The sequence below is a fragment of the Dendroctonus ponderosae genome, unplaced genomic scaffold (genome assembly GCF_020466585.1).
Source record: "Dendroctonus ponderosae isolate FM_Combo_2020 unplaced genomic scaffold, Dpon_F_20191213v2 Dpon_F_20191213_4, whole genome shotgun sequence".
Classification (NCBI taxonomy): domain Eukaryota; kingdom Metazoa; phylum Arthropoda; class Insecta; order Coleoptera; family Curculionidae; genus Dendroctonus; species Dendroctonus ponderosae.
The window spans coordinates 4,871,835-4,882,662 of record NW_026018611.1 but is presented as its reverse complement, the minus strand read 5'-3'; the positions used below and the strand labels follow the sequence as shown (position 1 = coordinate 4,882,662).

The following is a 10,828-nucleotide window of genomic DNA, read 5'->3' as shown; positions in this document are numbered from 1 at the left end:
TTCTGAAGATGCAAGCCACTCGTGCTTGCGAAACGTCAAGAAGAAATTCTACCGAACGACGGCCTAAAAACCCGAAAAACCCATTAGTTTCAAGAAATGGCCTCGAAAGTCTATTTTTTTTGTTTTAATTGATTCACATTTTCAGCTTACCGTTCCGAGTTTTCCACGTACTGATACGGCGCTGAGCTCAAACTAGCCGTATACTGAATATTTGAGCCCGAACTTTGATTGGAACTGACCGTCCGTTGATCATTCAAGCTCAAAGTTAACGACAACGGTTCACTGGTGTTGCAAATAGCGCCACTACTATTGGCCTTTAGAGTGGAGTCTGTGGAACTGTACGTGTCCTCCAGAGCACTCAAACTCTTCGGACGGTCGGCCGGTTGGTTATCGGCTGCTGAGAGAAAATCCGCACCATCACAAACGTCCGGTTGAGTCGCTTCTTGGCATGGTAGACTGGCTGTGCTGGTGGGAATGTCCACCTGGAAGTTTTCCTATTAGATAAATGCCTGGATGGTTTTGGGCGTTGCGTACCCTTTCGGCGTTTAGAATCACATTTTCATACACGGGGCTCTTCATTGGGGACGCAGATGCGCTTCTCGGTGGCGACTTGTAAGTTATGCTAATGGTAGTGAGGATGTTTTCGTAGTTCGGACTGCTTGGCTGGCGTTTGGGGGAACTTCCGCCACTCTTCCTCAGGTTCTGGTAGGTGATTTCTGAGAGCGAACTGTCGCAGTTGGGTGAAAAGCCTGGCGTCGTATTGGCGCTGGATTCGCCCAGCTGTTTATATCCTGGCGATGTGGGAGTGGGCGTTAACAGGCTGGTGCCAGTGAAAAACTGCCTGTTCAAGTCCAGATCAGTGAACGACTTTGTGATGGGATGGTGCTGATTTGCGGCCAAATCCAGATTGAGGGACTGCCGTTTGGTGTCCAAATTATCGGAGTTTCTGCACAACGCAACACAATCGAACCTCGAAGGTTTGTTTCAAATTTTCATCATTACCTGGGGCTTTTATTCTTCGGCTCACTGAATCCCACGTCTTCGGGACTTTGGGGCGTTGCATGCACCACCGCAGTGGTGCAGACGATATTCTCCGGCGTGTTGCAGTCGATGTACTGGATGTCCGATAGTTGGTCTTCCAAACGGGTGCGTTTGCGAGACATTGATTCTGGAGACAGAACGACACGCGCTTGCTTTTTAGGCGATGGATTTACGGAATTGCCTGCGCTGGCGAAATCTTCTGGACGAGCTCGAGTTAGGATGCGGCGCTGTGCCAGCTGGAAAACACGCATTTGCTGTTTTACCTCAGAATTCGCTCAATTTAATGCAAAACATCCACAAGTTTCTAGCTTTTTTCGTTTGAGTGATTTCAAAAAAAATATCAAAACTTCCCAAAAATGCCTGATGGTGCAAGTGACAAGTTGACCATCAGGCATTTTTGGGAATTTTTGATACTTTTTTTGAAATCACTCAAACGAAAAAAGCTAGAAACTTGTGGATTTTTTGCATTAAATTGAGCAAAACCCGTTTATTAAAACGTGGTCGTTTCCAGATGCTGTCAAGCAGTTTTTAGGAAATTTCCGAAATCGCAGCATCAATATGAGCGAATGCCGCCCATATTTCTTCTTAAATAATTATCGTTCAACCGAAAGAAGCTTCAGACGAGTGGATTTTTGTACTAAATTTCGAAATCTTGACAACAGGCATTTTTTGTAAATTTTTTAGTCGCAGCCTGAAATCGAGCAAATGTTGCTCATGTTTCTTAAATAAAAATTGCCAAAACGAAAATAGACAAACGCTTGCGGATTTTTGCGACAAATAAAACAAAGTCCGTTTATTAAATCGCGGAAGTTTCGAAATGCTGTCACCACCAAGCAATTTTTAGGAAATTTTCGAAATCGCGCCTTAACATGTACAACCCACGCGCATATTTCTTAAACGAATATCGTTCACACGTAAGGAGCTTCAGACAAGTGGATTTTTGCACTAAATAGGTCAAAAGCCGTTTAACAAACTGTGCAAGTTTCGAAAAAAACAGGCATTTTCGTAAATTTTGAGTCAAGTGCAGCTTGAAATCGCACAAATGCCGTTCAAGTTTGTTAAATAAAAATCGTAAAACCGAAATTAGACACCCACTTGCGGATTTGTGCATTAAATCGAACAAACCTGTATTATGATGCTTGCAAGTTCCGCAAAGTTTGCTTCATAATCCGTAATTTTTGGAAAAGTTTCCAAAACCGCCGGTTGAAATTGAACAAACGCAGTCCATAACACTTTATTGATCCTCAAAATGATCGATACTCACGTCCTTTTGTATCCTGGGTGAGCTGACCAAACTTTCATCTTCGGAGAAAATCCTCATTTCCGATTCCTCCAGGTCAAAATTCAAATGAATTTCACTGAGATCTAACAGCGAGCCTTCGGAATTGTTTTGCGACGACTGTAGCGTGTCGAAGTACGAATCATGCGACACAGATCTAAATGAAAAGGTTCCGTCGTTGCACAAAAACAAGGAAAAAACGGAGATTTGCAAGCGTTACCTGTTGTGCCCGGGTGGTTTATTCAATGCATGCAGCGGCCCAAGAACATCTTCAGTGCTGGCCGGCTCCGAATGTCCGGAAGTAAGACTTTCTGCGGATTTTACCGTTCTCAATTTCTTCCGCATGTCCGTCAAGTCGGACTCGGTCACCGATTTATCCTGCAAATCACTCTTCTTGTATTGGGGAATTTCTGGAAACCGAGCCAAACTCACATTGATCGTAATCGGTGTTGACGCTTTCCTCGTTTTGGTCACAGCCCCAGGCGCAGAATTCCTGGAGGACCTTGTGAAGAACATTCTCCATCCTAGCGGCGAACGCTTGGTGTGGCCTCGTTTTCTTAGACCTTTGAGAGCACTTTATTATTGAACTTTTTTCGTTGGTTTCTTATCCCACATACCTGGAGGCAATTCGATGATGGTGTGGTACTTTTTCGGCAGATTACTGGGGCCTCCGCCAACCTCTATATAGTTGCACTCTTCAGATTTGCTGGTTAAATGTTTATTTCTAGGGAAAAACAGAACCAGTGAATAACTACTAAGCACCCTCTTTCCTCTTTCCCACCTGGCTTCCTCCAAGGTGATCAGCTTGGTGGGAGTGGATATATTTAAACTATTGGGCCGGCATTTTTTGGCCAGCAAGTTCTCCTTTTCCGCCAGTTCCGGATGGTCGAGGTTGGGCAAGTGATCGCAAAAAATTAGGTCGGCGTAACAAATCAGGAATTCCGTCACAACCGCCTGAAAATAAATAAACACTCAAATACCTGGAATCGTTATTTGCACGTATGTAATTCAAACGGTTAATTCTCTTAACAACACTATCAACCGGGTCAGGTGCAATAAAAATGCTAAGATAACCGTAACAAATGTAATTGGAGGCAAATATTTTCATTTTTTCAGAATTCCTAGAATATTCCGATCGGCGCCAGCGGCCCGAATAGACTGCAAATTTAGTCAGAAAAACTCGCTCTAAAAAGGTTAAATCTCCTCATACCTGCACTCCAACGCCTTGCAAAGCGGCCACTCCTCCCACTTCCAGGGCTTCACATCTCAAGAGATTTGGGGCCCAAACAATCGCCAAGTTGCGAGTGGTCATTCCAGTGCTGCAGCTGTGATTGGACACTTTGGCCAGATGTCTCATCAAATACTCCAACGTTCTGAAACATGAGTAAAACGCATAAATTTAAAGAAGTCGCATTTTTTCGTTCGTGGTTTTTGAGTAAATCGATATCTGAAATGCGTCTGATGATTAATTGATAATTAATAATGAATAGAACAAACAAAGCAAAATGATAATTGCAGTAGCCAATGATAAACTTGATCAGTAGTCTGCATGAAAACATATTTTTTGGTCTCCATTCGAACAAAATGTCTATGCAAAACTATTTAATTCTTCATTATCATGTTTGGTTGCTTCAAGCCGATAACAATGGCGAATAGACCACGCTTTTATAAAACACCGAAAAACACCTTTACGGTTATTGCCACAAAATATTCTCAAAAATGACACGCTTAAAATTTTATTGGTTTCTTTAGTCAAAAATTAGACATGTTTTTCGGTAAAAATGCTTGTTTTTTACAATGCATTTGCAGTAGCAAACTATTAAAACTCTCACCTATAATGTGGAGGTGGTAACTTTTGAACAGCCTCCCGCATCTTCAACAATCGCTCATGATCGGTTTCCGTTGTTCTAATGGCATTTCCACAGCCTTGAACTGCGTTTACGAAGCTTTGGTACAACTGATACGTGCATAAAGGATTCGGTAGTTCTCTAGAAAAAAAATCACATCAAACTAGCTGTGCTAAGTGTTAAAAACACTAAAAGACGTCTAAAAATACCACAAATTCTATTGTTTCGGCAACCAGAAGATTAATTGAAAAAAAAAATGGAATTAACTACATGCAGTTAAAGATAAACATACTATGATTTGGGCAAATAATCGTTTAAAAGTAGTAGGTAAAAAGCATTAAAAATGTATGTTTATTCAAGTGTCTGATATTTTCAGAAGGTTGATTCTGCCAGGGTTTTAAGAAAATCCCCATCTTCCGCCCAGATTTTTTGATTTAACAGCAAACGGACTTTGTGGATCCAGGAATTTTCAGCAAAAACTAAACTTTTTTTAAACTAATTCAGATGTTCCCAATGTAAACCTAGTCATTATTGAAAACAACATTATTATTTACATTCAAACATACACGGATTGGTTATTTCGCACAAAACCCGAGAAAATCTCTGAACAAACGACTTAATCTTTATTACTCTTCAGGATATTTTATGCGACGACTTTAGACCACTTTTTCTACGAATCACAACAAACAATGACGTCGATACCGGGGATTAATGTATAAAAAGAGCATACATAGATAGAATAACTCTGAATACAGGGGGGCAGAAAAAAATCGGGTCGAGATTCATTTCAATCACTCATTAAATTGAGCGCAAAATCAGCCAAAGTTCCAGAACTTGTTTGTGAACGAACACTCTGTACAAAACATTTGATAGCGATAATAAAGTGGATATAAAATAAATGATTCTCACTGGTTTCAGTCAGTTGTTGATAACATTGCGCTAGTGTTTAACGTAAACGAGTAGATTTTTGCATTTGCGCGAAATTGACTCCCTAATAAAAGCAAAGATTTTATTCAACTATATTTTTTTACTTAAAAAAATCGACTGAATATTAAGGTAAGTTTTCAAAAAAAAATCAACAGCAATAAAACTGTTTTATCAAAAGAGGAACGTGTGATCTTTGCGTGCATCCAATGAGTTTTGGGGCTTTAAGCAGCGAAAAACTCACCAGTTTCAATGTTTTGTCAATTATTGAACATTGTTGGTTTGCTACAATCCACTCAAATACTTATCAGTAATTAAACAGTTCAATCATAGATTCATTCTATTGTATGAAGTGGGTCAAAATCTGAAGGACAATAGCACAATTTCGGATTTATTTACAGAAAATATTAATTGAAAAATGTAAACACTCGAAAAATCGTCAAGTATAAACTTGTATTAATTTAGATCGTTTTTGTTCCAGCAGCATGAACAAGACTGGCCTAATAATGACGACTGTGATACTTGTGGGAGCGTATTTTACACTAAGTGGTAAGTTGCTGGGTTCGCTCAATTAAAAATGCTTTTTTCTACCTAAACAGGGAATATTCCTAATTAATGATAACGAGCCGAGAAAAGCAAATAATTAATTAATTTTTTTATCAACACGACATTCTGATATAAAGCTGAAATCTTGCCCACTTTGTGACGTAAAAGTGTGCATTAAAAGCTATAAAGCATCTACCCCGGATTCTTCCTTGCATATTTTAAAATTTTGAGTGTTTTTTGCTGCTTTTTCTACCTACTTTTTCCAACTCAATCGTTTTTCAAGCTTTCAGACTATCGGAAAAAGCCGGAAAAACTCACCAGTTCTTTAGTCGCTCGATTGTTCCGCAATCACAGCAACTAAAGTATTAATGAATTCATCAGAAAACAATAATACTGCCTAATACCAGATAGATAACAATATGAGCGTAAATCCCCTTGTCTAATGTGAATAAAACTCTATACGTTGATACCGCCTAATCTGGCCGAAAACCCAAATTAATTATTAGTTGCGACAAAAAACGGCAATAAACTAAGTTCCCAATATTACTAACTGAGAATATGCAATTTTATAATGAAAAATTGACAAAAAAGTGTTTTACAAACATTTTTTGCTTACAGTGGCATCGCCTCTTTCAATGCACGAGGAAACCGCCACCCACTGTGATAAAACGTTGGAAGACCAAAATTTGCCGGACCGAAAAGACTGTGCCCGATACTTCCGTTGCGTCTATGGAAGAATGGTGCCCAAAGAATGTCCGGAAAAAATGCTGTTCAATTCAGCGATCGGGAACTGCGACCTCTACTACAACGTCGAATGCGTTCAGCGACTGGAAGAACTCGAAGCTCCTGAAGACGATTTGACCGAAGCAATTGAAAGCCTAACCGGAAGACCGTTTGTGAAACCTTCCAAAACACCGCGACCAACATCTTCAATTGCCAGCGAAACCAGCATCGAAAGGAACAGTTTCACTGGTGAAACTTCCACGTTGAAGTTCGTCTATTTTCCGCACGAGTCCGATCAGAGCGCCTACTATAAAATCGAAAACGGCGCGAAGATATTGGTGCACTGCGAAGCCGGCAAAGTTTTCAGTTTTGATTTGGAAATCTGTGCCCGGCCGTGGAGTGTTTGAATGTTTCCGAATAAATCTTCAAAGAGTGACATCTGCGGGTTTGAAATATTCAAGTTAATGTTCGCTTGGTTCAATGCGATGATCGTCCCAGTGGAGAATCTCAGCTGTGCCAGAGGAGTCGCCCAAAAAATGCCAATCTTCCTCCTATTGGCCCGATATTAATTCCCAAACCGTTTTCAATTACACAGTTTTTTTGCAAAGAGTGCTTTATTTTCAATTACGGGTCAGTCTAAAGCAGAATTTGGACGCCGCATGAACATTGTTCTAATAGTAGACATTGATGGAGATCTGGCGAGTTTTTCGGGGTTTTAGACCCTTGTGGAAAAAAGTTTTCTGTCGCATCCTTGCCCTAGAAACTAAACCATGTTGATATTCTAGCTGGAAAGACTCCACACAACATATTTTAAGAGTCAAAGACTCGAAAAAGTTGCTGGCACAAGAAAGTAACTTAAAAATGTAGAAACATTGAAGTGAATTGAATTGAATGGAAAAATGTTTGAAGTGAAATTAAAGATTTCGATAAAGGATTAAAATAACTGAAATAATCGAGAATGTTTTGATATCTTTTTCGAACGGGTTTTAAGGCATTCAAGTTTAAGGCATTCATTTTATGCAAAGCCCTCATGATCAAATGAATGATGATCAGTTGATGAAACAACTTTGATCAAGTTGTTCTCTAGTTAAAATGACTTCTTTATACATTTTATTTCCCAGCATTCCCCAAAAAAAAAACTCTGGAGGTGCTAGATCTGGTGATCGCGGTAGCAATCTTATAGATCCACGTGTTCCGTTTTTTTAAAGGGAATATTCAAAAATTATCTTATTCGAAGAGCGTGTTTTTGTTGAAAGTAAATCTCTATTACTTCATTTAAACGAAACATCATCAAGGATTGGAAAGGTTGGATTTATATCATCGTATAAAAGTTTCGAAAATGCGGCATCCTGTACATAATAAACTGATAATCACAAAGAACATAACAGTAAACCAACCGAAATTCTCCACAACGTACCACAATGAAATTAAGCCCGTATTGAATAGAGGATTTGCGTAGTCCGCGGATTAGAGCGGCTAATACTTTAAGGCAAAAATGCGACAATTTATCTCACTACTACGAATTCCTGATGGCAGTTTCCCGGCCAATCGTTTGCAAACGTATGCGCTAAAATATATTGAAATTTACCTTATTTGAATAACCTTAAATCAGAACGTTTCCATGATGCTGAACCTGGCAGAAAAACCTGCAAATTTTCCTCAATCAGCCACCGTTCACGTGACAATATCAGCCCAAAGACCGCAGATAATCCTTTTCAAGTGATTACCGTTATTAGACAGATTAAAATTCAATTTCTCCAGGTATATTGTGGATTAAATTGAACTCGGTTACTTAATTGTTATAATTAGGAATGATCGGATTAATTCAATTATCGTGCCTGAACAGTAGAATCAGTTTTCAATCAACAACTAGTGTGTTTGTATTACAAAAAACTAAGAAATTGATAATAATGTAAAATAGTTGAAGATTTAAAAAAGCAACGGAAACCCCTAAAAGGGAATTAGGTGTATAAGAGCGGAAAAATCACCCACAGTATTAGGTAATCACGTAGACCATGATTATTGATTTTTACCTGGAATTTCAGCAGCAAAGATTTCTGAGAAAAGTTAGATTTTCAGTGGAAAAAATTATTTGAACAAAAAAAATTGCAGGCTCAAAATAACATTTCTTGTATACGGGGGGTTTCAATCCCTTGGCACAGTTCAAACCTGCATTTTCCGTTGATATTATTTTATCGCTTCAGAAGGCTTTGAAAATAAGGAGTCTATTCTTTCTCCCCTAGAATCTGATGCAAATGTTCCATATGAATGGAGCCAAGTTTCTTCCGCCAACATTGAAATTTAAAGCCTTTGCACAAAAAAAGTTTCAAGCAAATTCAAGTGAATTTCCACTCACCTAAAATACATTTTAAGCAGCGAAGCCACAGAGTGAATATCCTTGAGAATATCCTCGGTATACAAATCGGGAATCCTGTCTTCGTCAAAAGCGTTCCGCAGCTTCTGGATGTTGGATGTGATTCCCGATAGTCTAAAAATAAAGCTAAATAAGTACCACTTAAAACACTTAGTACTTACACAATAACAATGTAACGGAGAATTGAAATAACAAGTTTTCTAATTATACGATTTTCTCGAGTGTGTGTCTCTTAAACATTCGGGCAGAATTTTGAATCGGGCATACATCCAAACCCACACATCTATTCCAATATATAAAACAAATTGATTGAAATCATTATAGTACCAGGAAACGAATCTGATATTGGGCAACATGAAGCCAGTTTGGACATTAAAGATATTCAATTATGAACGGGTTGAAAATATGTTTACTTGCAAATTCCATCGGTCTCGTTATGGAGTAACTGAGGAATGTGGAAGATAAAAACGTTTGAAACATACCAGGTGTTTTATCGGCTTTCAGGCAAAGCTGGAAAATAATTCCTTCGTGACGTTTCGCAAGCACGACTGGCTTGAATCTTCAGAGATTGTTGCTGCGCCGAGCAAATCAGCTCTGCAGATGCACGCCCGAAAAACTCACCAGGTTCTCACACTGACCGCAAAAGCGTAACTCTTAATTAGTTAGAAAAATCACGATGGAAAATATTGAAATTACTCACATAAGCATCTCCCTATACCGGGTATGCCTGGGTAACAGCAGTGCATTTTTAGGATTTGGCGCAGTGCTGCGCAAATGGCTTGGTGCGCCAACTCAACGCACCGGCGCAATAACTCAGTTCCGTTGCTTGATGACTTTTTTTTCACTTTTTCTAGGTTTATTTTAAAGGCCATTTAGTAATAATAGTTTTAAAATGTCCAAATTTCAGAATTTTACAGTTTTAGCCAAGTTACTCTTTCTTCTAAATGCTAAATTTTCTAAGTTTTACTTAAAAAAATGCTGATAATCTTAATATATTTTCCGCAAAAAATTATGAAATAAATTTCGAATCCTTCGTCGAATTTGGAACAAAAATCAAACAATTTTCTATCAAAAAAACGAAAGAAATCTCGTCACCTCCGTTCTTCTGAAGGCTGTAGAATTTGTTAAGAAAAATGTGGTTTTTTAGTTTTGACTGAATTTTTCTTTGCTTTACTTTCTTCTCAAAAACGCTTTATTTTGTACAGTTTCACTTAAAAATAGTGACGATCTGCGGTATCGAATTCGGGACAAAAACAAAAATAAATTCCTACCGTTTTTTAGCGAAAACCGTTACGGTTTTCTCCAAAACCGATCACAAAACTAAAAGTTTTTAATCGAAAACGAAAATTATTTTCTGATGATTTCTTTTTTGATGATTTGACAATAATGGGGAGTTTTCAGCAAAAATTACAAAAATTTATTTTGCTAGAGATAGCAATAGAATTCCCCTCAATCATCGGTTTGCAATGAACGTGAGAAAACCCATTTCAGCTTCGTATTTGGCACAAAAACCAAATAATTTTATTCAGTTTTTTGCCGAAAATAATCAGGACTATCTTGAAAAAACGACCAGAGAGCAAAAGTTTACAAACAGTTATTGGAAAAATTCGCCGTCCTCAACGCTCTGAGGATTTTTCGTCTCTAAACAGAAAAATCGCATTTTCCTAACGTTTTACTGTAAAATATTAGTAATCTGAATATTTTATGCAAAAAAATGAAGAGATAGATTTTACAAGAAACCTCGTCAACTTTCTTTGGACTCAGTTCTGTTGCTGGGAAAATCTAGATTACTTTTTTTAAGTTGTTTGAACAAAGTAGTAAAACGTTACTCAGAAAAAAATTTAATAACCCTTTTGTAGATGTGAAAATTTCAGTCGGGTCTCGTAAAGTTTTAACCAATGAACTATAACTCATTAACCGATGAGTTGTAACTCGTTAACTCAACACAGTGTTACCCAGGCCTAATATAGGTGATTCAAAACTAGCGTCATTCATCTGGGGGTGTTTTAGGAGTACAGGAAATAATTGCTAGTAAAAACTGAAATATTTGCAAAAAACATTGTTTTCAAGGTAATCTGCTTCATTAACATTACT

The 10,828-nt window shown here is 38.2% G+C and overlaps 2 protein-coding genes across 9 annotated transcripts in view; one reads left to right on the top strand and one right to left on the bottom strand.

The window, feature by feature from the left end:
* Positions 1–10,828, bottom strand: part of LOC109544017 (GTPase-activating protein CdGAPr) — a 43,859-nt gene that overhangs the window by 7,736 nt on the left and 25,295 nt on the right. For all 7 annotated transcript variants that reach the window (XM_019914003.2, XM_019914001.2, XM_019913999.2 and 4 more), the window contains 11 exons: positions 8,717–8,848; positions 4,153–4,308; positions 3,531–3,693; positions 3,102–3,274; positions 2,938–3,044; positions 2,753–2,883; positions 2,541–2,698; positions 2,306–2,477; positions 1,003–1,277; positions 535–946; positions 151–482 (listed from right to left, as the gene is read on the bottom strand). In XM_019914003.2, the coding sequence (XP_019769562.1) occupies positions 151–482; positions 535–946; positions 1,003–1,277; positions 2,306–2,477; positions 2,541–2,698; positions 2,753–2,883; positions 2,938–3,044; positions 3,102–3,274; positions 3,531–3,693; positions 4,153–4,308; positions 8,717–8,848 (2,211 nt within the window). The remainder of the gene's footprint in view (positions 1–150; positions 483–534; positions 947–1,002; positions 1,278–2,305; positions 2,478–2,540; positions 2,699–2,752; positions 2,884–2,937; positions 3,045–3,101; positions 3,275–3,530; positions 3,694–4,152; positions 4,309–8,716; positions 8,849–10,828) is intronic.
* On the top strand, positions 5,072–6,967 carry LOC109544022. 2 transcript variants are annotated; one of them, XM_048665856.1, is made up of 3 exons: positions 5,072–5,223; positions 5,576–5,640; positions 6,256–6,967. In XM_048665856.1, the coding sequence occupies exons 2-3, from the start codon at positions 5,577–5,579 to the stop codon at positions 6,765–6,767; spliced, it is 576 nt and encodes a 191-aa protein (XP_048521813.1). In that variant the 5' UTR covers positions 5,072–5,223; position 5,576; the 3' UTR covers positions 6,768–6,967. The 2 variants fall into 2 exon arrangements, with proteins under 2 accessions (XP_048521813.1, XP_048521812.1); XM_048665855.1 differs by having other exon boundaries at positions 5,573–5,640.